A 27,192-nucleotide genomic window follows, 5' to 3' on the forward strand; every position below is an offset into this window, starting at 1 on the left:
CCGTTTTAATTTTTCCTTTAATTTTGACTTTTACTTTAGTTAGAATTAAACTCAAATAAAAAGATGCATTTGACTAAGTTTAAAGTTTTAATTCATTTTAGAAAATTTTGTGTCTAAATATTCTTTATGAATCTTTTGTGTTCAAAATTCATGACCTATGAAACTCTGGAGAAATTTTTTTCAATTTTTCTTTCCTCAAATTTAACTTTTATAACACATTTAAAAAAGTTTCATTTATAATTTCTTTTTTTTAGATTTCTTTAAAAAATTTGAAAATAAGGGAATTTTATTATCTTGCGTACCAACTACATTAGATACAGTATCTCTTCAATTCACCTTGATTGAATTGATTTATTATTTCAGTTCGGGAATTTTTAAATTTATTGCTTCCAGAACGTAAATTATTCCTTCAAACGCTCATCGTGCCACCAAACTCTGAGTTATTTACTGGAGTAAACAATTATTCTACTTTAGAGAATGACACTTTACACTTGTAGCAGCAGGTTTTTGAAACTTCTTATTAAAGCTAATAGTGCAAAAGATCAGTCTATACCCTTTTATATTCTTTATGTTGTGTGAGTAAAGTAAGTCAAAGAGTGGTAAAACTTAGCTTATCAAGCTTTAAATAATTTAGTTTGCTCAAATTTATACTGCTAGCAAAATTTGATTTCTTTTTAAACTATACCCCAACACCTATTTAGAGCAACAAATGTGCAGGTCCCTATTAAAGTGATCCTCTATTGTATTTTCATCTTCCTAACTGAAAAATGTTAATTCCATTCTAGCTGGTAAAATTTTTCTGAAATTTTTTGTTTTAATTTCATTACCTCTACTTTTTATTCAATAAAGCGAGGACTGGAAACTAAAAATAACTTTGCAATCGAGGAAATGTAACATTAGTTTCGTATAAAATGCTTTGGTTCTATTAAATTTTATTCATATAAGTGGGTTATTCAATTATATAACATGCAATTAAGAGGGGACTGTATGCCGTATTTGCTCACTTAATTTCTAGTGATCAGAAATAGGCCTATATTTGATCAATGCATTTTTCTTTCTAAAACACAAGAATCTTGATTATCAGACACAATGCATATTGATAATACAATGCAATTCTGATTTTTTTGAAGATTGCAACTAAAAATTAATAAATTAATTTTTCATGTTTATCAGGAATTTATTTTCACTTTCTTAAATCTCACTATGCATAAAATACATATTTTTATTACTCTTTTTCAATATTTACAAATACAGGCTATAATTTATAATTTTCTTTTTTTAAAAAAGAAACAATTTAAAAAATGACTTTCAAAATTCAACGGGTATTATTTTTCCTTCTAAGGTCATTTTTAGAGGCTTTTCAAGGGCATTTTTCAAAAAATTTCACTGACATTCTATCCCTTTAAATGATGATCAAATAAGTTTTAGAACACATTTAACGTGTGTCTGATAAGCAAAGTTCAAATGTACTAGATTTTTAAAAAAATAAATAAGACTAAACACAAAAAAAGCATAAAGTTCTATTTTTATTATGGAAAAAAATTTGGACACATATACATTCCCAGATTAGAATGAAACTGGGATGCTTGTAGCAATGGGCTGGGTGAGAGGCAAATGAAGTTATGATTATCTTGAGATTCAAGAAAAAATATAATAATAAACCATCATGGAATTATATTAGTAACCTAAAAGACAAAATAAACAGGGGCATCTACAACTCAATGATAATGACTGGGGGGGGGGGAATTCTATGGTCACAAAAATATAGTCAAAGCACTATATCTTAAAGAAAAGAAAATTTACTACACTTAGAAATGTTGAAACAAAATCAAAAGTGAGTAATTAAATTTACAAAAATTATTTTCGTATCTGACATAACAATTTAAAAGACTTTTAAAATCTTGTTTCAGGCATAATCATTGCTTTGCTTGATAGTTAATAATTTTAAAAAAAACTTAACATTATTAACAAGTGTGCCAGTCAAGAAAAAGAATTTACATAAACAATTACATAGATGTACATATTACATGATGTAATTTCATTGTGTGTAGAAAAGAAAAAATAGTTAATAACTTTCTATAAACATTAATTTTCAAACAGCGCAGCTTTCTATAACAACCACCATTTCCATCAAATAGAACCATAAGTACAGTAATAATATTTAAAAAAATTATTTATATTGCAACTGAAAAACTGTTTCATTTTTCGAGTTTTATGAAACACCTTACTGATTTGAATCAAAGTTCATGCACTCAAAACATTATGAAGAAATTTGAACTGAATTTATTAAAGTATATAATTAATTTATATAGATTTACTATGCATAGATTAAAAAAAAAAGTGTAAGTAACATTCAGTCAAATTTTTGTTTAAACAATTAAAGAAAGGTGTAAACAAGTTAAATCTCCAACCTTTTAAATCCTCACATTTTTCATATTTTGATTTCCAATAATAAATATTTCAAAATTTGAACAATTCTGCCAAAATCAGTGTGGACAGTACTTATCAATTTTAATAATGAAAATGGAATAGCATAACTTCATATGTATGAAAAAGATTAAATTTTCAAAACATACAAAAATATTTTGTTTACAAATGTAAAAATTTGAGCAGAAATCAACAAACTGAAAACACATAACAATCAAGATAAAATTTGTAGTATCTAAAAATAAAAATACTGGTCCAATAACTTTTAAACACTTAGAGTTTAAATTGAAACCAATACACTAGACTGCATAAGGCAGTTTAAACTATACTAAAACATTCCAGAAATGTAAATACACATGTCACATTTATTGCATAGCAGGCAATCAGGAAAAGATAAAATTCATTAAGTTGAATTACAGAATAAACTTTTGATGTCAGTATCTAGTATCAGTTGCTGCTAACATTTAACTGAACCACTGCATGTGATGACATTGCATAATCAAATTAATGTAACACTGATGCATTCTCAAATTTATTAACTTCTAATTTGATACAATCCAATCTTAAGAGAACTTAAAAATAAATAAAAAATGTCTCAGAAACAAAAGTCACAAAACTGCAAGAAGTAAAAAATTATTGTCACATACTTATTTTCTAGTTATAAGATCCTATGAGTAGACTGGTTGTTTGACAAGACATAAGAATGTTAAAGAAACTAATCTACTATAAGCAGAATATTATACATTTGATGCTAATGGTGGTTGTTTGTCGGCATCCCTTCTTACTTGTAACAAGTATCTTAAAATGAGTAGATAGAGTCATGGGACCTTATCGTTCTTTGTGAGCAGCTTTAGGTAGGAGCACTGTACAGGCTTGTGTATGGACAGAAGACCCAGAGCTTCCTCAACTGGAAACCACCTTCGTTTACGTCCTGAAAGCAACAAAAAATTACCGTGTTTTACAAAGCAGATCTGGAAATTTAAAGCAATGTACATTGCCATTTAATTATTTCTATAAATACTAAGATATATAGAAATAGTCAAATATTGTTAAAGTATACCTCTGTTAAATATTTTTAAGTTCACAAGTTAAATATTTTTAAATACATTTAATGATACCAAACTCAATTCCTTTCTAGGTTGGGGCTGGAGCAACTTTAAAATTTTAAATAGGAATCCCTATTTTTTTAATGCAGATTTGAAACTTTCAGAAAATAGCACAGCACTCTAACATACACAGGGATCTGTCTAGGTTTTTCTGAGAGGTACCGATTTTGTGAAAATTTAGATATAATTTGCGAAAATTAAAAATTATATTAAAAGAATCAACACAAAAATATGGTAAAAGTATGGATTTACCGTTTCTTACGAGACACAAAAATAAAGTTTTAGAAAAAGTATTTTGTGAAACTACCGTTTTTCCTTAAGTTGACATTGTGAAGGTACCGTCAGTAAATTTGGCTTGGACAGACCCGATACAAGTTGTTGCATTTTATTTCATAGGTGACACACTAATTGCAAACTTAAGGTGGTATGAAGATTGTTCAAAATAGAGACATATTGAGAAATCACAAAAATAAAAATAGACTTTTTTGATATTTTGAATAGCACTTAACTAAACCTCCTCCCTTACCCCTAGTGTTAGGGTATTCACAAGAGATAGGCATAGTTTGGAAGAGAGGTCAGCACAATGTTTTTTGTAAATTACAATTGCTAAAAAAATAATAACCATAAGCATGCTAAAAACACCTGGAATTATTTGTAATACACACAAGTAAAAAAAATATAATAATTCACAGAGTTTATTGACTAAGGGGATTAAATTAAATTTTATAAACAAATAAAAATCAAAATGAAGTTTCTAAGTAAGTAGATAAGTATAGAATTCATCGCTAACTTTAAATTTTCATGTATTTTTGGACCATTTCTGTAAGGTAGAAAATCCGAATTCGCAGAACCACGAAGATGCAAAAAGATTAAAAATTTTAATAATCTTTAAGCTGAATTTTTTAAAGTTTGTATTTTTAACAGAAAAAAAATCATAAATTCTTTCTCAAAGATTTTAACAGTGAAACTTGTTAAAACAATGAGAAAAATCGAAATCAACTTTGTCAAATCATTAAGAAAAGAAGTCTTTAAAAGAGAATTTAAAGTTTATCAATGATTAAAATTAAACAAAACATAACAATTAATTTTAAAAAGTAATTAATTTTTTCAAAAAATCATCATTTAAATTTTTTTTAAAATATATATATAAAAATTGATGAAGGCAAATAATTTTTTTAAATAGTTTTGCGATTTTATTGATTAAATTTTTTTTATAAAAAATAAAAATTTATCTCAAAAGATTAATTTGAAAAAAATCCCTTTGATTTTTATGCCATTTAAAAGTTATAAAATCCATGCAATTTTAATCATTTGTTAAAGTTCTTATGGTTGGTCCAACTGACAATATCTTGTGGACAAACACTGCTCCAGTTTCTGCAATATTTCCAAACTGATGATAAATGTCATAGTGTAGAAACTGATTCAGTTATTAAAGTTAAAGTAAGAAAAGTATTTGTAGTTTGCAGATATAAATATAAATAAGGAAAATATCTTAAAAAATAAATTAAAAAAACTTTAATTAAAATGCATGCAGATTTAAAGAACATCTTGAACAGGAAAAATTACAGGCAAAAAAAGATTAAATAACGGTATATTTTTCATCAATTGAAATTTGTGACAGTACCAGATAAAATATGGAAAATTATGAAGATTTGTTGATAAGCAGATGGATAATATAAGACTTCGAATTTTAATTAGAGAGGTGTTTCTTAAAAATAATATTTTTCAAACTTATAACTTTAATTTTGAATCAGTTAACAGCATAAATTATAACAATGTTGTTTATTTTACACAGATGATTGTGTATTAGAATGAAAAAGTGCTTTCCCAGCAATTCCTTACAAATTTGGATACAAAATTGCATCAAAATCCAACAAGCACCCCTTCACGCTAACTGCACTTTCAAGTAAGGATTTTTTCTTAATCACAGCTGTGTCAGAATCAAATTGAAACACCAAAGCTTCATGGGGGGGGGAGGAATGAAATATGAAAAACTGCAAGGGGAGAAAGATAAAGTGGGGGACATTCAAAGAATAGTAGAAAGAAGATAAAGAATTTTTGCTTTCCACGAATTATTCAAGGAGACGAAGAAAAATTTGTCTAGCGTTTAGATGTGCATAGTATTTGATTTTCATTTATTCGTAAGTCAATTTGTAAGCACTTACCAACAAGACTATGGTAAATGCTTATAACTACTTAGAAAAACTTGAGGTTATAAAAAGGCACAAAGAAAGCAGATCAGTAACTCATTGAATTTCAAAGCATTTAAAGATAGATCAAATGCAAATTCAAAAATGATTAAGATCATGGAACAATGATCAAATAATTATTCAAAGAAAAATTTGCTTGATCACTGGCAGGAATCTATCTATTATCAGAGTAACTGGATGATTTTCAAAAAGAACAGAAAAATGTCTTTGCCATTTCAAACAGGATGCATTATGAAGAAGTTTTACCCTGGTCCTATCTTGGGTATCAGGGATTTTTACGGTGAGAACATAGATGATCTTTGAAGGGTGCTCATATTCAATCAAGAATTCATCCACAAGAGCTCGGTTGTTAAAATAAAGTTTGCAATTTGGATACAGGTGTACTCTTCATACCAGCCAAATGCACAAATATTCTTTTGGTTCCTGATAAAATTGATATTAGAAGGAAGAACTTCATCCTTGAAGAACAAACGACTCCCCCAAGGAATTTTGGAAGTGATCACCCAGACAAATAGTAATCTATTTTATGCCGAGTGGGAGGCAGTTTTTGAAGAGACAATAATCAACTCATTCAAACAATATGGAATTTCCAATAAACTGACTAGAAGCAAAGGTGGCATGTTACATTTCTAAGAGGTAATGTCCTAATCGAGAAAAAACGTGATCTTAGTGATGATTTTTTTGGACTATTAGATTTTTTTAACAATCATAATTTTTTATTTATAAATTTTAAGATTCCAATTAAATTTTCTTTCAAATTTGTAATAAACATGTTCAATTTCTTAAGTATATTTGGTTTTTCCTAATTTAGTTTAATGTTCATGGATTTCAATTTAATCATGAAACCTATAGGCAAAGTATAATAAGTTGTTAACTGTTACATAATAAATTTTGAAAGAATATGCAGAATTATTATGTACAATAAATAGTACTACCACTAAAAATTTAATAAATAACACTTGACATTAACAAAACTAGCACATTTAAACTATAACTACTTATTTTCTTAGAGCATGAAATATACCTATACTTTTGGAATCTTCCCATTCGTCAAGCTCTTCTGTGACAACTAAAACAAACACTGATGTCCGATGCTTTCGCTCAGGGTTCTGAAAAAGTCATAAAAATTATTTCACTTCCTTATCATACTATAAAAATCAAATTATATCATTATATGAAGCCAATGAGTAGACATCTTTGCACATTTACTATTATATAATAGGAACGATCAAGTTTTTTCCCTTGAAAAACTATAAACAGTTGGACCTCTATTTAACAAAGTCATTAAATCCTGATAATAAGTTCGTTATATGGAAAATTCATTAAATAGAAAAATCGCCTTTCAAAATACTTAAACAATCCAAAACAGGATTTACATTCATAAACACTAGACATAATTAAAATAGCAATTGATACACCTTTATCTTGTAAACTAGTATCTACTATTTATTTTATTAATCTTAAACATAAAAGAAATTTGCATCGAAAGCAAGTATAGAGTAAAACACTATGTTACACTATTACATACATTTATGTAATATGTTACACTATATGTAATATGTTACACTATTACATATTACTACATACATTTTCAACTGAAAAGAGCTAAATTTATGTCTAAAATTATAACTGCATTTATTATAAAAATACTTTTTTTACATACATTACTACATGCGTTCTTAAGTTTAATTGCTACTGATAAAATCTGTTAATTTTTTCTGAGTTTTTCGTTTGAAATGCAAACAAAAAAGGAGAGTTACTGCTTTATCTAAAAGTTAAGTGGCATCTAAAATCAATTCAAGGTAACTCTCCCATAAAATGCACTAACAAGTTTGAATATTCTGATATATTTTGGGAAATAGGGAAAGTGAACTTCAAAGAAAAGTTCGTTAAATAGAAAATTCACTTCGCTATCTGCTAGTTATTTTACGATGAAATTTCAAAAATGTTCTTAATTCCTCAAAATTTGCAAAATAGAGAAATTCGCAAAATTGGAAGTTCGTTGAATAGAAGTCAGACAGTTATATATATGTATATTTTGGTTATCATCAGCATACAATTAATAAAAGTTATAAAAAGCTTTGTTTCCAGTAAAATATTTTTATTTAAAATTTTTATAAAATAATAAATACAAAACTAAAAGTAATAAATCTTTTTCTTTGTCAGCGCAACATTTTAGTTTAAAGTATAAAATATAAAGGATACCACTTTTTTATTGGGAAAAAAATTAATTAAGAAATAGTTAACGAGACTTGAAAGAGAAACTTCCTAAAATATATTTTTTCCTCTCTAAAACCAGATATTTAAAAAAAAAAAAGTTTTGAAATTATAAAAATTTGGCAAATTTTGGAATATATGTCAAAAGTTTCTTTTACAATGGAAATTTTCATTTCATGCAATAAATTTTTTTCACTTCATTCTATCAGGACATGTAATTAATGGATATTAGAACTTGAACATGAAAATGTTTACTAATTGTAGCTCTGCTTAAATTATTAGCTTTACAACATTTTAAGTCACAGTAAAACAACAAGATCACATACAATAACAGTAAGATGGAAAATTACATCTTCCTTCACTAAACTCCATGAAAAAAAATAATTATAAGACACGATGGCAGCAAAACGGTCAGCACTACTCACTTATTACTCAGACAAGCTAGTATCCATCGATCTGGAGCTAGGTTAGTTTCAAGCCACTATCAAAGATCGAACCCTAGTTCTTCATAATGACAGCTCAGTGCTTTTAACACTATGTTATAACAGTTATTTTTAATTCAAATAAAATTTCTTTAGTAGGTATAAAATATATTATACAGAACACAAATGTTGGAATGTTTATGTTTCCCATAAGTAAGGTGATTTCCGCAGCAAAGAGATTAAACCGGTTCTATTACATAACAAGCTCTACTTGGAGCGTGTTTCGGGTGGGGGGGATTCTATGTAGGTTTTAGTATTGGTTTTTTTATATCCAGAACAAAGAAGATGACTTAATGAGAATGCTTTGGCTTCATGATCGGTAATCAGTTAACTTAGCTACGTCAGAAAATGAAAATTTGACTAGTCATTCCACTTACTCTAAAATTTGAAACTTTTAATAAAAAATTTCCAGATTAAACCCATAAATATTCATTAAAAAAATATCAAATACAGAGTTTGAAAATNATTAAAAAATCAACACAAAAATATGGTAAAAATATGAATTTATCGTTTCTTAAGCGATGCAAAAATAAAATTTTAAGAAAAAGTATTTTGTGAAACTACCGTTTTTCCTAAAGTTGAATTTGTGAAGGTACCGCTAAACGGTAGTAAATTCGGCCTGGGCAGACCCCTGCTTAGCTACGTCAGAAAATGAAAATTTGACTAGTTATTCCACTTACTCTAAAATTTGAAACTTTTAATAAAAAATTTCCGGATTAAACCCCTTATATATTCATTAAAAAAATATCAAATACAGAGATAAATAATCAGAAATAAAAGCCTTTATAAAATTCACTGCTATGTTTTGTAATGACTAGTTGGCATCAAGTTGTCAGTTGAAATTGCTAAATAAAATTTCATCCAAAAATAAACTATCTTTTAAAACACAACAGTTGTTTTAAACATACTTCAAATGTGCCAAGACACCGGCCCAAATGTCCCCTAACACCAGCTTCTTCAACTACTTCCCGAATTGCAGCAACACTTGGTTCTTCATTAGGCTCCAGTCCACCGCCAGGTACGATCCAGCGTTCAGGAGCTCTACTACTTGTAACTAAAAGCACCTAGATGGAATGACATCAAATTTAAACAATGACATAGTCATTACTGGATGCTAGAAAAGTATTTCTAGTAATAGTAAGTATCTAAACATTACTTTTGTGTTTTCAATTATTATACAAGCAAAATAAGAATTTAAATACTTATTTATAATTTTTATATTGAATTTAATGATGGTACAGAATAATTTAAGTTATAACAGGAGTCATTATAGAGAAAAAAGTGTTTCCAATTAAGGACCTTTCCCAAATTTCAAAACCACAAAAAATACACACATATCTTTGATATTACTGAAAATTAAGAATTAAAGTTATAAATTCAATATTTAAAGTAAAAAAATTTCCGTTATTTTAATTTAATACTTTTTCTACTGACAAATTAATGTGTAAATTCAAATAGAAAATAAATTCAAATTTGATTCAAAAAAAATTTTAAGATAATTTTATAATTTTAAAAGTGCTGGCTCATTCAGCTTTTTTTTTCTTTTTGGCATTTAAAAATTAATATAATTGTAGATACAGGCCCCTCATAAGTGTAAGGCAAGAGAAACATTTGCTCACAGCACCACATTGACAATAAGGGATACCATGCCAGGGATATTTGATTTTTTTTACTTAATTAAAAAAATTTAAAACCAAAAAATTGATATTTATTTTTTGTACAGAAACTACGAAAACTAAATCATTTGAAATCATCAATGATATTGCTTTAAAACGAAAATTATATTTATTTTATTTCAGAAACATAAAATAGATAAAAATTTAGATAAAAATATAGCTTTTTCTAAGAGTCCTAAAAAGTATATCAACACTTCTGCCAATATATATGAACTTTTAAATAAAATCCTTCTATATTTCGCAGAAACACATTGTTTTTTGATAATAATTTCCACAAAATTACAGAAACAGAATCCTGCATTGACCCTTGTGTTATTTGGGAAATTTTTAATGTTGACATAGTTGAGACAGAATAATTATTTTACACAATTTGACCAAAAACAATAATTCCTTTGCAATGTAACTTTTGAAATGAAAGCAGTGCTCCATAAATATATCCACATTTTAAAATAATGCATACTGTGAAATAACATCGTAGATTAATAAACAGCGTAGATTAATAAATCAAAGTCAAATGCAAATGAATCACATCAGCTGGTATCTCAAAACCACATTTCAAGGTCTTGTAAATAAATACCTATTTGGATTTAATAAATTTGCGCTTGGCCTATTACTGTAAGGAGTTTGATAATCGATTAAATAAAATAAAAATTAACAAAAACGTTTTTTATTCTAATTTAATATTATTAAGGATAACATTGATTTGCGTGCAAGACGATATATCAATGTGGAAAAATAGGCGTTATATAAGTCATTCTTACTTCATTTACAAAGTATAAATATTATACAAAAATGCTCAACTCATTAAAACAAAATGCAGAAATGTAAAAAATATGAAAGATTACATCAAGGAAAGTTAGTTATATCAAAGCAACAATGTCTCTTCCCTACGCCCTGTTGCTTAAAACGTTTAAATGCATTCAAAGTAAGATAAAAATATAATATCGTATTAATTACGGATACAAAAGTAAAAATTAACAATCACATATGACAATTTAGAGTGATTAAAGAGGCAATAACGCAACAAAACTTAAAGGTTAACTTATATTTTATAATACCTCAGTTTCCTGCTCGTCTTTTACACAAAGACAAGCTGCTCTCCTCCGAAATCCCTCTTCGTCATATGTCCTAGTGGAATTCGGTTTTTCCTTGACCATCTTTATGGATTGAAGAAGCAATTTAATTTATGACTAAATATCTAAATTAAATGGGAACCTGCGGTGGACTACGTAGCCATGTTCTTAGTTTTTCTTACTACGAATTGCAGCAGACGATCCGATAGCGCAAGTCGCTTCGTAGCAGTGCAGATTCAGGATTGCTCTCGTTTGCTTCTGTTGGCATTAAAATAAAACATCCACGCATCATCGTTATTGGAGTTTGCAATAGTTAAGTTCAATAGCATTAGTGGAATTTAAGCGCTTTGATTAGCTATTTTCGAATAATATCCGGCTGTTTTCCAATACCCGATAAAAACGACGCTCTTATTTATCAGCACTTGCAAAATTTCAGATCGAACTGATTGTCGCCCGTTTCCGCAGGGATGTTCCATATGAGGAGAGTACAGAACGATTACGTCACAACAACCGCAGTGTGAGAAATGCAGCAGCAAAAAGGTTTTGTTTGTGATTTTCGAGTCACTTCCATATGTCACAACCAATGAATTAAATTAAAAATACACCAGTAATGAAATATGAATTGTTCCAAATTTCAGGAGAATTTAACATTTCTACTACGGAAATTTTCTATAACGGTATTTGTATTGATTTTTATTTGACAACATTCAGAGCAATGATGTTTACTGATTGTGATATTGTTTACAAAAAATAACCTTTCACTTCGACTGAATAAATATTAACTATCATTTTTTTTATGTTTCAAAATATGTAGAGTTGGTATAACCAGATTTGTTTTAATTCTTACTTACATTTCTATGTTTTCATTGTGACCTATATATTGTGCAAAGGACAAATATTTACTGCGATGAACTCTGAACTTATCTTGTCAAGTTATTTATTTTTATAAAAGATATTTGTTTAGTATTTTTATTGTGTACCGTTTTTAAATACTTTGATTAATCTTTTTAGCTGTGTATTTGACTGAATCATCTTATTTATGATCGACAATAAAATAAAAGCTATTGTGGATGGCATTGCCGAGCATGGCAGCTGATTCTGGTGGGCTTTATGAAGCATTGCAATTAGAACCCTTTATTCATCAGGTATAGTACTCTATATTCAAATGATTAGTTTCGTATTGGTTATGTATTTGTGTCACCTCAACATTGGCTATTTAAACATAAATTATTTTGTTTCTACCTGTTTCATTAATTTCTGATAAATATGCCTTCTAAAAAGGAGAAGTCATCTAATGATTCCCCTTAATCAGGACTAATTTTATATCTCTTTTTACTAAGCCTGTGAAGAACTATGTATTAATTTCATTATAAATCAAATGAGTTCACTCTAATTCAAGAATCATTCTAAGAGAAGAAAAAAAAGACTTTTTTACAACACCTACTGAAGTTGTCAAAAAAAAGTGAAGATATTTTCATACCTGTTCAGGCCATCGCCAAAAAATTGCAAAATTTTTTTAAAAAATTGTGCTTTGGTCCGGGTTTGGCTACGAGTCGTACTGGGCAAATTGGTCACGTGACAGTTGTTGCCAAGATTTGGCTACTTTCTTGGTGCTTATATGGATATAAAAATCTTCATAAAGTCCTAAAGAAGGAACTACCCAGTTTTTGTAATTGCAATAAACTAAATAGGAAATTGTCATGGCTTTCCTAATAGTTAGCCAAGCAAAGGTGATCAAGTTCAAACAATTCGATAATTTCTTCTTTCTTTTTTAGTTTCTAGTAACATTGCCTGATTGTTGCCCAATTGGTCACAGTTTTGGTATTGAATCCTCAACTAATTTTTATTTGAAAATGTTATTGGCTAAACCTGTGAACATTATCTTACAGACAGGCTAAAACTCAAAACCATCTAAGAAAAAGTTAATACATGTAAAAAGAACAAATTTTTTAGTTTTATCTGTTATAACAAGTTTTATCTAGAGTTGTTTTGTTCTTAGAAGTCTGTTTGTTAAAGGTCAAAATCTATTGTGAACCAAAGATCAGATTGAGAAAGCCAAGCACTAGGGAAAGATTACAAGATTAGATATAAAACTTGATCAGTTACTAAAACCTGTTAAAAAAATTTTGAATAGCTATCTTCAAGTGAAAATTTAAAATATTTTATATTTATACTAAATCTTCATCTTCTTCATATGTTTATGAAGAAAATTTTTTTTTAGATGAAATAAAATAAGTTCTAGCCTCATAAGATAACTAAAAACATCAGCACAACAAGAGAAAACCAANGACAAATATTTACTGCGATGAACTCTGAACTTATCTTGTCAAGTTATTTGTTTTTATAAAAGATATTTGTTTAGTATTTTTATTGTGTACCGTTTTTAAATATTTTGATTAATCTTTTTAGCTGTGTATTTGACTGAATCATCTTATTTATGATCGACAATAAAATAAAAGCTATTGTGGATGGCATTGCCGAGCATGGCAGCTGATTCTGGTGGGCTTTATGAAGCATTGCAATTAGAACCCTTTATTCATCAGGTATAGTACTCTATATTCAAATGATTAGTTTCGTATTGGTTATGTATTTGTGTCACCTCAACATTGGCTATTTAAACATAAATTATTTTGTTTCTACCTGTTTTATTAATTTCTGATAAATATGCCTTCTAAAAAGGAGAAGGCATCTAATGATTCCCCTTAATCAGGACTAATTTTATATCTCTTTTTACTAAGCCTGTGAAGAACTATGTTTAATTTCATTATAAATCAAATGAGTTCACCATCTAATTCAAGAATCATTCTAAGAGAGAAAAAAAAAAGACTTTTTTACAACACCTACTGAAGTTGTAAAAAAAAAGTGAAGATATTTTCATACCTGTTCAGGCCATCGCCAAAAAATTGCAAATTTTTTTTAAAAAATTTAGTGCTTTGGTCCGGGTTTGGCTATGAGTCATACTGAGCGAATTGGTCACGTGACAGTTGTTGCCAAAATTTGGCTACTTTCTTGGTGCTTATATGGATATAAAAATCTTCATAAAGTCCTAACAAAGGAACTACCCAGTTTTTGTACTTGCAATAAACTAAATAGGAAATTGTCGTGACTTTCCTAATAGTTAGCCAAGCAAAGGTGATCAAGTTCAAACAATTTGATAATTTCTTCTTTCTTTTTTAGTTTCTAGTAACATTGCCTCATTATTGCCCAATTGGTCGCAATTTTGGTATTGGATCCTGAACTAATTTTTATTTTAAAATGTTTTTGGCTAAACCTGTGAACATTATCTTACAGTCAGGCTAAGCTCAAAACAATCTAAGAAAAAGTTAATACACGTAAAAAGAACAAATTTTTTAGTTTTATCTAGAGTTGTTTTGTTCTTAGAAGTCTGTTTGTTAAAGGTCAAAATCTATTGTGAACCAAAGATCAGATTGAGAAAGTCAAGCACTAAGGAAAGATTACACGATCAGATATATGACTTAATCAGTTGCTAAAACCTGATGAAATTTGTTTGAATAGCAATCTTCAAGTGAAAATTTAAAATATTTTATACTAAATCTTCATCTTCTTCATATGTATATGAAGAAAAAATTTTTTTAGATAAAATAAAATAAATTATAACCTCATAAGAGAACTAAAAAGAGCAGCACAGCTGGAGAAAACCGAAAAACATTAAAAACAAATATACTAAACATCACCTTTTGAAAATTACTACAGGAAATAACCTAACTATCAAAAGGAAAAATGCTGAAAAGAATTTAAAATGAATGCACTGACATAAAATATTAATTATATATTTCATATTCTTACGAATCTGCCGTGTCTGTCTGTGCATCCACTTTAATTTCTTTTAAGTATTTTTCCTTTTTGATAGTTTGGCTGATATTTCCTGTAGTGCTTTTTGCAAGGTAATATTTAGTATGTCATTTTATGTTAATGTTCTTCGGTTTTCTCCTGCAGTATTGATCCTTTTAACTGTCTTATGAGGTTATAACTTATTTTATTTAATCAAAAAGTTTTCTTTTTCATATATTCTTCCAGTTATGACAATAGCAGCTTAGTACTGTCTCAACTTTGAATTTTATACTTTTTCTCTTCTAGTTTCACAATTATTGTATTTTGAATTGTATGAATGTGCAGTAAATAAAATTTATTAATTTTCCTTGCTTTTCTCTATTTTCTTTTTATCCTTTTTGTCTTTATTGTGCTATATATAATATATATATGTATATATATATATTTAAACTCCACTATAAAAAATCAGAAAAGGTTTATTTTTACCTTGTTATAAAATGTAATGAGACAACCTTTTTTTTATAAGAGTTCTATCTTAATATTTTTAAATTATTCAGAATGTCATAAAGGGCTCATTATATACTTTAAATAACGAAATGTTTATTAGAATGTACCGCAGTTTCCGAAAAATATCTTCCTTCGTGAGCCCATTTTTTATGTTAAAAAAGTAATTTTTACATTGTGTTACTTTTAGATTATTGATTAAATAATAGTCAGTAGGGATTATATTTGCACATTTTTATTAAAACTGAGGTTAGCACAATACCTGTTATTTATTGTTTTATGAAATTCAAAAATGCAGATAATATTATTTGCCCTGAGCTGCTAAAACCTTAGACATGCCCCTGTAAGATCAGGTCAAACAAATCTGTTAATAATTGAGGAGTTGCATTTGTCTATTATAGTCTGGATTGTTTTGTCCCGATTCCTACTGATTTGTTTGAAATAATTTCATTTTATTATTTTAGGTGGGTGGTCATTCTTCTATGCTTCAACTAGATGATGAAACTATTTGCAAGCCTCTTATTTCACAAGAATTGAATTTCTATAAAAGTGCTCCAGACTCTCTCCGAGAATTTATGGCCGAGTACAAAGGTATATCTCATTTATTTATATTTTAAAGTTAAACTGTTTCTTACAAGGTAAGATTTGCCCAATAGAAGTTACGCTGATTATTTCACATCTGGCAACAATTAATATAACCAACTTCATATTGATCTTGATATTATTGTATTTATTATTATTATTGATTAAAAATAAAATGCTTGTATAATAATCAAATACATTGAGGGGTCGTCCTTGTGAATATTTTTGTGAGATCCAAAGATGTAATGTTTAAAGCATTTCAAATCGTGTTTCACCTTTAATTCTCAGGGAAGGGGTAACTGTTCTACTGGTGCTACTTGCCAGCAACCTTGAAAATTGTCAGAATTGTGAATTTCCTTTCAAAGTCACCAAGGGGCAAAAGCAATTTTTCGATAGCTTTCAGATATTCTGAAAATAAAAAGCATTTTGCAAAAGAAAAATTTTGGAGAAGATGGGATAAAACACATTAAATCATCCAAATAACTGGATAATCTGCTAAATAGGCATTTAAATAATCTGTGCTTTTTTTGGTATCTATATTTAGCAGGATATTTAAAAAGTTTTATTGCGTTGTTTTTTATGAAAGCTTTCTTTTTTAGGTGTGATAGAAGTCACTTTCTCTGAAGCTATTGATGGACATATAGATGTAGTGACTTATCTTCCAGCTAATTACAAAACTTCTTCTAGTAAACCTGGATCAAGGCAAAACTCTATCACAGAATGTGAAAGGAAAGCCAAGCATAGGTAAATGTTAAACATTATTTTATTGCAGCATATTAATGTCATCAGCATTTAATGCACAGTTAAATATTTGTTCGTTAATAATTTTATGATATTTTAAGTTCATGATTATTTAATGATTTTATATATTCTCTATTTATTAGCATTGTGTAAACCTTATTGTGTTAATAGAAGTCTTTGTAAAGTAAATTGTGCCATTGAAAACTTGTTAATTTTATTTGTAATGGAATATTATGATATAAGATTAAGAAATAAGATAATTCTACTTAACTTTAAATGTAAATATGTTGAAGCATATATGTGCATGTAAAAATAAATTGTGGTTACAGTTCCAGGATGCCAAAACTACTACTAATCTTTTACAATTCATTCTACCTTTGTTCCAAATTACAATATCATATAGCATTACGGAAATTTACTGCCTCATAATATTGTATAAAAATTTTAAAAACGATGTTTAAATTCTTAAGTAATTACTGTAAAAACAATTGAAACGCCATGTAAGTTTTCAAAGGAACTGAAAGCTTTCTTTTTACGATTTTGAGCCAGTAACTTCGACATTGCTTTTTGTACCATATCTGGACTTCTCCACTTCCTAACCCCTTCAAAGTTATACTGAATTTTTATTTAAATATAGCATAAAATTTAATATACTAGTTTATTTTTAATTGTAAACTTTTTACTATTAGGATCAAGCTTTGTCAATCTGGGAACATCAAAATTGAAAGTGTCACTGGTGCTGATGACTCAAAAGCAGAAAACATAGGTCAAGAAAAATTACAGAATGGAAGTTTGCCTAATCCATGGGTTTTGCATTGTCATCAAAAACAAATGCAAAAAATGCGTTCAGACTCAAACATCAGCCAAAGTTAGTTTTTTATGCTATTTTTTAAACTAATTTTTTTCTTAATTCGCTCTCAATTATAATTCTTTTAACTTTTTGCTTGTGACTGGCACAACAAGTGAACAAAAATGACAAGCTGCGTTGTGCTAAATGCATTAAGCAAAAGGTTAAATTATTCTACAGGAACCTTTTAAAAAGTTTTTTTTTTTTTAATCTTTATGTGACTTTTAATTTGAATGTATATTTTTCCTTGTTATTTGATTTGTTTAAAAAACTAAAAATTTCTGTTCTTATTTATCACATTGTTATTATTTTGAAAAAAAGTAAATAAAATGTATTTATTTGAAAAAAACTTGCATCTTATTTTGTTCGTGCACATTGTCTCTTTTTTTAATTATATTTCATAACTTTTTTTTAAAAAAATGGTAAATATTCAAAAAAATTGCAATATTGTATCCCTGTACTAGTTTTAAATCCTAGAGATAAGGGAAGTCGGAGGTATGGGATCAACTTCAAGACTGAAGTGTCGGAACTACCTTTCAAGAAATTGTGTCATTAGGGCCACTGTTCATGACGGCACCCATGTAATATATGGTAAATTTTCTTGAACATAAGCTTTCAGTTACAGATTTTTTTTCTCAATCTTTTACTTTCTAAATATTTGGTGTGAAATGTATTGATCTAAATGGAACATAAAGGTGAATTTAGCTTAAACATGAGCATTATTCGAGAAACATTGTACAACCAAAGAAGATTTGTGAAACTTTGAAAACAAAAATATATAGCCTATATCAGACTGAAGCTCAGTAAGTGCTTTTGAAACAATGTCTTCCAAGGTGAGTATTGAGTCTGCAAAAGTGGAAGTCAAGATTTTTCTTTTTAAGTCCTGGTTACAAACCAGATAATTTTGTTTTAGTCGAATTTAATGCTTTCCTTACCAGCTATTTGGATAACTTTTATCCTATGTGATCGATTCTTGTGGATTACTCTTGTGACAGACTGCTCTGATACTTCAGCTAAAAATTGGAAGAGATACTTCTCTGCTCATTTGATTGTTCCCTACGGACTGCACTTCTATCAGGATGGACAAAAAGTAGCCGCTATTTGGTAAAAATTCTTTGTTCTGATTTTTTTTTATGTATGATTCCCAAGGATATCTTAACCTGCAGGCATAATGAGCAAAGAACCAAGACTACTTTTTTTTTCCTTTTGATAGTGTTAAATAAAAAAATAAAATTTGCAATCAAAACTAATACTCTATATTTGAAGAAATCCAATTTTATTGTAGTTATAATAAAAATTCAATATCTTCATCGTAATTTAAATTTTCCAGGAATTAATAAATAAACTTCTTCTAGTTTTAAACTTTGAATTATAGAACTTAAGATATTTTCTTGTATTGTACAAAACAGCTTAAATACAGAATGAGGTTAGTGCAGTAAAACTATTAAGGATTTTTTTTTTTTTAATTATTTGGTTACGTTGAACTGTGAAAACTTGTTTAAACTCCCTTCACTACTGTCACATTATATTACAATAAATTCAAATTTTTAATATTTAGGCTAACATTTTAAGAAATTCAAAACATAGGTATTCCTAGATACCCATATTGGAAGTTATATTCTGATTATATTCAAATTTTGTCATATAAAGTTATGTAATTAACGGTGCTTTCTTTTTTCTAAAATACTATATTACTTATAATTATACAGTAGAATCTTCATATAACAAATGTCTTAGACACATTTTTATAATATTAAAAAAATTTAGCAGATTTAAAAAACCAATTTGATAGCACTTAGACTTATTCCCTTTCATCTGGAACATTTTTCACGTAGGAAGTCATTTTAACTAATTGTTTTTTTTTTCTAAAATTATTAAGTCATAATTTTAATTTTGTAGTTAAAGTTATTGCATTGTTAAAAGAAGAAAAATTCATTTTATGGGGGAGAGGTCCAAATAATTTAATTTCATTTGTCTTACTTATTTATGTTTAGAAGCAATCACTCTTTATTATCCAATGATAGAAGATTAAATGAAGTGAAATATTTTTTTTTTCCCCTTTCCTAAGGAATCTTTAGTATCTAAATTAGCCTCTAGTATTTTAATTTCTACAGACTCTTTGACCAGTTTTCCTAAAAATATTGGTTTTTATTTTTAAAGTATGAAGATCTGTATGATTAAATTAATATATATTGAATTTATTTATTTCAAGAGCTTACATTCCATTTTATTTTAAAATTTTCACTCTTGAGAATATTTGCAATTTTGACCTTTTCCCATTTTAGTCACATAGTTATTTCTTTCAGTATGGTAATTTTGCTATTTGTTTTTATTTGGACCTATTATATTTGCTGCATGAAGATTCTACTATATGATACAAAATATTGACCAATGTTTTTTATTTATTTTTTCATATGTGTTATTTTATTTTTTGAAAACCTTGTTTCTAAACTTTAAGGTATCTGAATGTTCGTTTTAAGCAATATTCAAGCTTTGTTACATGTTTTCACAGTCCTGTTTTAATTATCATAGTAGATCGTCACTATTAATACTTAAGGTTTTCTTAAATAAAATGCAATTTGCAATATTAGTATAATCTTAAAAATTATGCGTATTTAGTTCCATAAATATTGATAATTTATTTAATAATCATGTATTTATTCCTGAAAATATGTTTCCAAATAAAACTAAACAATTTTTTTTAGATATAATTTTATTCCTTTTAAAACTGTCTATTATGTTAAATTATTTTGATTAATATATTTAACTCATTTAAAACTTTGAATTATTACTTGTTTTCATTACATTTGTTGCTGTTAGTAACATTATTAATAGTTACTACTAGTTGCATTCTAGTTAGCATAATCCATTTCATGACTTTGTTTTTCTAATCAAGACCATTCAGATACCTGAAGTTATAGGAGAACAAAACTGTGACCTTTATATTTTAATAAAGAATTTTTTTAATTGCAAAATAAAATTTTTGCTTAAGGAGGAATTACAAAGTCAAATTTTTACTATGTGAATTAAATCTTTTTAAAATAAGCAGATTTATGTAAAATCATTTGGATTTAAATTCATGTAGGAATTATCATAACTGTTAAAAGAAAAAAATTTTAAGTTTACCATTTTCTATTCCAGCTATGTTTGCATTAATGTAATATAAGCTGTATGTTTTGTTGTTTGTATCAATTTCATCTTAGCTTTTTATATGAATATTCTTGGATGTGCATGATGTTGGATAATGTAAAAACAAAAATATTTTTATTTATTTAAAATCTTTCACAGTTTTGTCCACCTTTTTAAAATATTAGTTTTTAGTTGTTATTGTCATGCAGAGAAAGGGTTTAAAACTATGCCAAAAAGTTATGAAATATTATTTTAAGCTTGTGTTTGTTTTGAAAATAAATTTTTTAAATATATCTTATTATGTAAGTATTTTTATTTTTCTTATTAACTTTTTTTGTTAATAAAATTTTCTTTTAATAAAATCTTTATTTAATTTATTTAAAAAGATACTTCTACCCTAGAAACTGAGACTTTTTTTTTTAACTCTCATCAGTTTGCTATACTTGTAAGTCTCCATACATTTTAATGGCTAAGTTCTTATATAATATAGCTGTGGTTTGGAAATAATTTTTGAAAAAAGCACTTTGTTAATGTCTAAAACACGTTTCTACTTTTTCTCATACTAAAATTATACTTAAATACCTATCACATTTTATAAAAAATATTAAAAAAAACTCCAATTTGTTTGATTGCCTGATACTATATAATTTCAAAAATGATTTAATTGATATTTGAAGATGTTTGTTTATACAAAGCTGAAAGTTTGTCATTATAAACATATACTACCTAAATTAGTTTTTTAAAATTAATTCCACCTCCAATACTATATATCAATTTACTTTTTAATTTTTCTACTCCAGTTTAATGTTAATTTAATTTTTACAATTTTATTTCTACATATATACATATTGCAATAATTACAAATTTAGGCAAGACAGCAAAAAGTAATGTAGTAGAAAATATTAAATTTTTAAAAAAATTCATGATCAGAAACTAAACATTCTATTCAGATAAGATACAGGATTTTTGCATTTATTGGTTTAGATTGCAATGCGTATTTTCATATATCAAAGTATTTAATTCAGTATGAAACATTTAGTTATTTCAGAAGTTCAATCTTTAAAAAAAAATCTGATCTAACCAAGACATATAATCTCTAAGTTAAAGATTCACTTAATTTCTCAATTTTGTTCAATAATATATGAGATAAAAGTAGAAACATTGATTTCAGTTGTACAAATTTGAAGAAAAAAAAATTCTTTATTGGATAAATTGATAGTTATATGAGGACTTGCTTAAGAGCTTTATTTTTCACTCCATCACGGGGTTTGAACCCTCTAATATTGCTCTTTCTTCCCCCCTCAGCCTTAGTGGAGTTGAATGCATGCTGAAGTGTGTTATCTAGCACAATGGTAAGGTTTGAGGAGGCTGAATTAAAAAAATAATGCAATGTCTCCATTAGAAATAAACAATGTGTATTTTAACTTTTATTCTTCTTATTTAGAATACATATTACTTGAAAACAGAGTTTCAAAGTATGAATTTCCCTGCATACTGGATATAAAGATGGGAACCAGGCAATACGGGGACACTGCCCCACCTGCTAAACGTCAATCTCAGACTGTCAAGGCAGCAACCTCTACATCTCCAACTCTGGGTGTTAGAATTTCAGGAATGCAAGTAAGCATACGATAACTGTTTATGTATTATTAAAAACATTCCATTTAAGAAATTGAAGGTCCTCTTTGAATAAAATAATTCTATTTTCATGGTTAACCTACGGAAAATCTCATAAACACTTTGGTTTCCGATCCCGTGCCAGTGAGAGTCAAAATTCTTCTAAGTGAAAGCAAGATATATATTCAGGGCTGATTGTGCTCCGGAGAAAATCCGGATTTCCGGAATTTTCGCTAACAGTGATCCGGAGATCGAAGGTCCAGATGTTTCAAAAAATCATGGGTCACAGAAGTTTCCGGAAATCAAATTTTCAAAGGTGGAACTTAAAAACACAGTTTATTTTATTTGTTTGTAAGGGAGAGCCAGAGAGATACTTTATAAGCTTATATTATGATTAATATTCATTTTTTCTCAGTAAACAGTTGTTATAATCATGAACTCAAGAAAGAAAGACATATTTGTAAATTTTAATTACTTCTCCAGGTCATCATAGATATGTGTAAATGGTATAGGTATGTGTAAAATTTTAAATATATTTTAAGTAAACTAAGAAATATTGAGAAAAAGAAAAAAAAACCTTGTTTAAATTTTTTTCAATTTAAACTGTCTTTTTTTTTAAATTTTTTTAACTCAATTTTCCGGAATTTTGACTTGGGCTCACAATCACCCCTGTATATTATCATCTAAATATTTTTGCATAAGTATGAAATTTTCTCCAGACAGTAGCATGTTAATAGAAATAAACTTATTGTAAATTTTAAAACTAAAATAGTAGCTAAAATAAGAAAGTTTAAATTTGATTTTATCACTATTGATTACCACTTTTAATGATAGATAAGCATAACCACCTTTTCTCGGCTGGCAATGAAGGTGTTAAGCAACTTATTAATATTTTGTGCTTCATTTTCTTTGTTGTAATCTGCTCTATTGAACTTAGTTATAAAATTTTAAGAGTGTAAATATTTTTAAAAAAGTAAAAATTAACAACCTTATTTAAAATTTTCAATCTAATTAACTTAATAATTAAGTACAATAGAACACATTTCAATAAATAAACTAAAACAGGAAATATTCAAAATTATTTATTAGTTGCTTAATAAATGAGGATGTTGTGGTTTGCACGGAAGAATAAGAATATTTTTTCTGTCCTATAAGTTATATTAATGTTTAATTATGGAAAATCTAATACTTTATTTATAAAAGAGTACTGTAAAGTTATAAATGCACAGTAGGTAGTTGCTAATACAAACTCTTGGCATTATTTCTACTCTTCACCACACTAAAGAAAGTCTGCTTTTGGCCATTCTTCTTATTTGACTGAACAAAATCAGAAATTTTGGACACAAAAATCCTTTACGTAAAAAATAAACTATTTTGGCCATTTTTTTGAAAAAGAAAACAATCATAAAATAAACTGTTTTAGATTATAATTATAAAATTAACAAAACAATGTTCAATGCATATAAAACTAGTATTCTCCATTTTATCTGTTAATTATTACCTATATTCTTGACTAGAGGTGGCTGTAATTCTTTAATGAAGCTGATTCTCTTTGTCTTTAAATCATAAATTTCTATAGTTTTGAAGATATTCACCATTTCAAGCCTCCTGAATGAAAACTTTTTAATGAAGTTCATTGTTGAAATCGTTGAAGTCATAATAATAATTAAAAAAAATTTTGCTGCAATATCTAAGGATATGTACCAAAATATAAAATAAAAAAATTACTAAAATTATTATGTAATTATATGTGCATTGAGCAGCATTAACATAAGTTACTATTGGATATAGTTAAAATTATAAATTTTTTTTAATAACGAGAGATATGATTTAAATGGAATTGCATTAACAAGAGATTATTATATTTGCATCACAATACTTTATACTGAAATTTAAACTTTTATTTTTTCAGGTCTATCACCGAGAATCCAAACATTATATTTGTCATAACAAGTATTATGGGCACAGATTAAATGTGGATGGTTTTCATAAAACTCTCTACAAATTTTTGCATGATGGCACTAAGTTACGATACAACATCATTACAGCACTACTTGAAAAGTTACATAAACTGTACTCTACAGTTCAAAATTTAAATACATTCCGTTTTTTCACAAGCTCTCTACTCATAATTTATAATGGAAGTGAACAGTGTTGTGTCGGAAATGAAAACAATACAGATTGTGAAGCAAGTTCTGGATTAAAACTTACTGACAATGGCAATATTGAAAAAAATAAAAAATTACTAGATTCACAGTCAAAAAGTTGTGATAAATGCTCAGTCCCTAGTGATATTATATACAGAAATCATGTCCCCCAATGCAGAAGTAAATTTAGTGACCATGTCCCACTTGTAGACCTTTGTATGATCGATTTTGCTCATGCTACCCACAACCAGATGCCTAATTGTCCTTTCAAGCATGATGGACCTGATGAGGGTTATTTATTTGGACTTAAAAACCTCATAGCCCATCTGGAAATTATACAACAAAGTGAAAAATAGTTAAGTATTTCTTACTGCTTGGTACTTATGTATTTTTGAAGCTAATCTATTTTTTCTAAACTTAGCAATACCAGTTTACATTAGTAGTATATCTTTTACTGGTCATTTGCCGTTTTCTACTTTGAAATAAAGAAATGCACACTTTTCATTGAAGCAAGTACAAATATAAACTGTTACTATTTAACACTGAAATAAAATTTTAAAAAATCCATTGTTTGCAAGTTATAGAGAACTTTTATAAACTTGTCAGATTAGAAATTTCTTTCCAGTTTGAAGTGGTCGTTGCACAAAAATACATAAGTGCCATGCGTTATCTTCCTGATTCAAAGATCAAATAATGCATTTCTTTTCTTCTGAGCATTGTCTTGGTGTGTATATAATATGTATATGGTAAGCAGTATTATTTTATGGAGGCATTCATTTTTTTTTTTTTTTAGTTTTTGTTAGCTGAGTAAAAAAGATAATATTTCAAGACATAAATATATATTTATTGCTTAGAATGAAGCTTTGAAAAAAATTCAATCATTTTACCTTTTAGTTTATTGCAACATGGCAGAATTTCTCATCTGGGAAACAGTGGCACTTTCATGTGCTCATAGGTTTATTTAAGTTCAAAGTATATTATTTTTCCCATGAATATTATGATCTATTTAATCTTTTATAATTTAACTCGCGTAAGTTTCACATGAGTGTCATTATTATTATATTACTTATCATTAAACTATATTGTTTATAGATTAATAATAATGTTAAATCAAATATTTGTGTGAATTATTTTGGATTAAAAAATTTGCAAATGACTTAAGAGTTTTAAATTAGGTATAAAAATGGTTGAGCATCCATGATTTTTGTTTTTCTTTGCATTTATTTTATAGTATGTATACAAGCAGAAAATTACATTGCTAAGAATTCAACCACAAATATGTTTTTAATTGTTTAGTTGTGCTAACAATTTTCTCTAAATAATGTCCTTCAAATAATTACTTCTTAGTAAATATAGTGATTTACAAAAAAACAAAATTGACTTAATTATGGATTCAACTAGTTTGTTTGCTTTGTGATCTATTTTGTGTCTTTAATTGTATCTACATTTTATTAATTTTTTTCTTTATTTGTTATTTCCTAATTAGTTTAAAATTTTAATGGAGATTCTTGTTAAATTTCAAATCATAATTTTAAACTACTTTTGTTGTTGTAATCATGGTTGTTTATGATGTACTTCTGACAAATATATCTTTTTAATATGTGCTTAAACATTTTTATGATAAATCAATATCAGTTTTTAGAATTCAATTTTTAGACATAATTTTAAAACTGGCCATGGCTGTACATTTTTATTTGAAATTGCTTAAATGTGAATTATTATTTTTTACATATTTGTTTTGTTTAACAGTTCATAAAAATCATAAGGGGCTTTCAGCAAATAACAAGCCAACTGTCCAAAAAAATTTAAACATCTATTAATGCTGGAAGAAAATGATCTCAATTGAAGAGCTAAAGGAGTGAAGGTTTAAAGTTATATTTTAGTAAATTAGATTTAAAAATTACTATACGAAATTAAAAAAAAATTATAACTCTCCTTTATTTCTTGCCTACAAGCTTTCTTACCCTCATTTAAACTTCTTTCACCATAGTATTTGCAATCTTGACGTCATAATTTGCTGCCAACTGACTGTTTTCTAATGTTTGCTCATTAACTGTTTGTTGCTAAAAGCACTTGAACCCTTTTTCCACTTCAAAGACTATTATTTAATACCTACATTAATTGAAATCTGCAAAATTTAAAGACTTAACAAAATAAATTAATGTTGAAACAATCTTACCCCTTATTGCTCACAATGACTTTCACTGCCATACGTCACACTTGCCACTACATGTTTTATTTGTAATTTGTTATACACATACATTGGACACACCTTTCATTGCCTTGGTACTACCAATCAATCTCTAGAAGCATAATAATTACTTAGTTTATAGCTTAACAGTTAAGCTTGAATTACACTGTTTAGTTTTTTATGTAGCCATTTAATACAGATACTCCTTTTTTATTAATTTTTAAATGATGATTGGTTAGCATCATAATGAAAGCTGTCACTTTGTTAGTATTGTGTCATACATGGTGTCTAATGCTGAATATTGGCTCATTATATTTTGAATGCTCCTTATGTTTGTATGTTAATAATAATTAATTGCAAGTGATAGTTTGCACTTTTTATTTCTCGGTGGTAAAAACTTTATTTTTTTTTATTTTGTATATATTATTACATTATATACCACTTTATGGAT

At 27.4% G+C, this 27,192-nt stretch overlaps 2 protein-coding genes across 5 annotated transcripts; one reads left to right on the forward strand and one right to left on the reverse strand.

Annotated features, from left to right (window-relative positions):
• Nucleotides 1-1,507: 1,507 nt before the first annotated feature.
• LOC107442600 (diphosphoinositol polyphosphate phosphohydrolase 1 Aps) lies at nucleotides 1,508-12,005 on the reverse strand. 2 transcript variants are annotated; one of them, XM_016056202.3, is made up of 4 exons: nucleotides 11,177-12,005; nucleotides 9,351-9,506; nucleotides 6,768-6,852; nucleotides 1,508-3,358 (listed from the first exon to the last, which is right to left on the reverse strand). In XM_016056202.3, exons 1-4 carry the CDS (start codon nucleotides 11,273-11,275, stop codon nucleotides 3,246-3,248), a joined length of 453 nt encoding a protein of 150 aa, XP_015911688.1. In that variant the 5' UTR covers nucleotides 11,276-12,005; the 3' UTR covers nucleotides 1,508-3,245. The 2 variants fall into 2 exon arrangements, with proteins under 2 accessions (XP_015911688.1, XP_015911689.1); XM_016056203.3 differs by having other exon boundaries at nucleotides 6,774-6,852; nucleotides 11,177-11,696.
• On the forward strand, nucleotides 11,592-26,826 carry LOC107442598 (inositol hexakisphosphate kinase 1). Of its 3 annotated transcripts, none has more exons than XM_016056201.3 (7): nucleotides 11,592-11,731; nucleotides 12,203-12,336; nucleotides 15,952-16,078; nucleotides 16,669-16,813; nucleotides 17,500-17,678; nucleotides 22,231-22,406; nucleotides 24,316-25,905. In XM_016056201.3, the coding sequence occupies exons 2-7, from the start codon at nucleotides 12,262-12,264 to the stop codon at nucleotides 24,904-24,906; spliced, it is 1,293 nt and encodes a 430-aa protein (XP_015911687.1). In that variant the 5' UTR covers nucleotides 11,592-11,731; nucleotides 12,203-12,261; the 3' UTR covers nucleotides 24,907-25,905. The 3 variants fall into 3 exon arrangements, with proteins under 3 accessions (XP_015911687.1, XP_015911686.1, XP_042898084.1); XM_016056200.3 differs by having other exon boundaries at nucleotides 11,727-11,868; nucleotides 24,316-26,826; XM_043042150.2 differs by lacking the exons at nucleotides 11,592-11,731; nucleotides 12,203-12,336 and adding an exon at nucleotides 13,574-13,734.
• Nucleotides 26,827-27,192: the final 366 nt, after the last annotated feature.

Source organism: Parasteatoda tepidariorum, chromosome 4 (assembly GCF_043381705.1).
Source record: "Parasteatoda tepidariorum isolate YZ-2023 chromosome 4, CAS_Ptep_4.0, whole genome shotgun sequence".
Lineage (NCBI taxonomy): Eukaryota > Metazoa > Arthropoda > Arachnida > Araneae > Theridiidae > Parasteatoda > Parasteatoda tepidariorum.

What these genes read in the sequence shown, in the direction of transcription:
- LOC107442600 (XM_016056202.3), bottom strand. Translation starts at nt 11,275, where the DNA reads ATGGTCAAGGAAAAACCGAATTCCACTAGGACATATGACGAAGAGGGA. An exon ending in AAGACGAGCAGGAAACTGAG is followed by an intron (nt 9,507 to 11,176) that starts GTATTATAAAAT and finishes CATTCCATCTAG; the next exon opens with GTGCTTTTAGTTACAAGTAG. An exon ending in GGAAGATTCCAAAAGTATAG is followed by an intron (nt 3,359 to 6,767) that starts GTATATTTCATG and finishes TGTTGCTTTCAG; the next exon opens with GACGTAAACGAAGGTGGTTT.
- LOC107442598 (XM_016056201.3), top strand. Translation starts at nt 12,262, where the DNA reads ATGGCATTGCCGAGCATGGCAGCTGATTCTGGTGGGCTTTATGAAGCA. An exon ending in GAAAGGAAAGCCAAGCATAG is followed by an intron (nt 16,814 to 17,499) that starts GTAAATGTTAAA and finishes TTTTACTATTAG; the next exon opens with GATCAAGCTTTGTCAATCTG. An exon ending in AGACTCAAACATCAGCCAAA is followed by an intron (nt 17,679 to 22,230) that starts GTTAGTTTTTTA and finishes CTTCTTATTTAG; the next exon opens with AATACATATTACTTGAAAAC.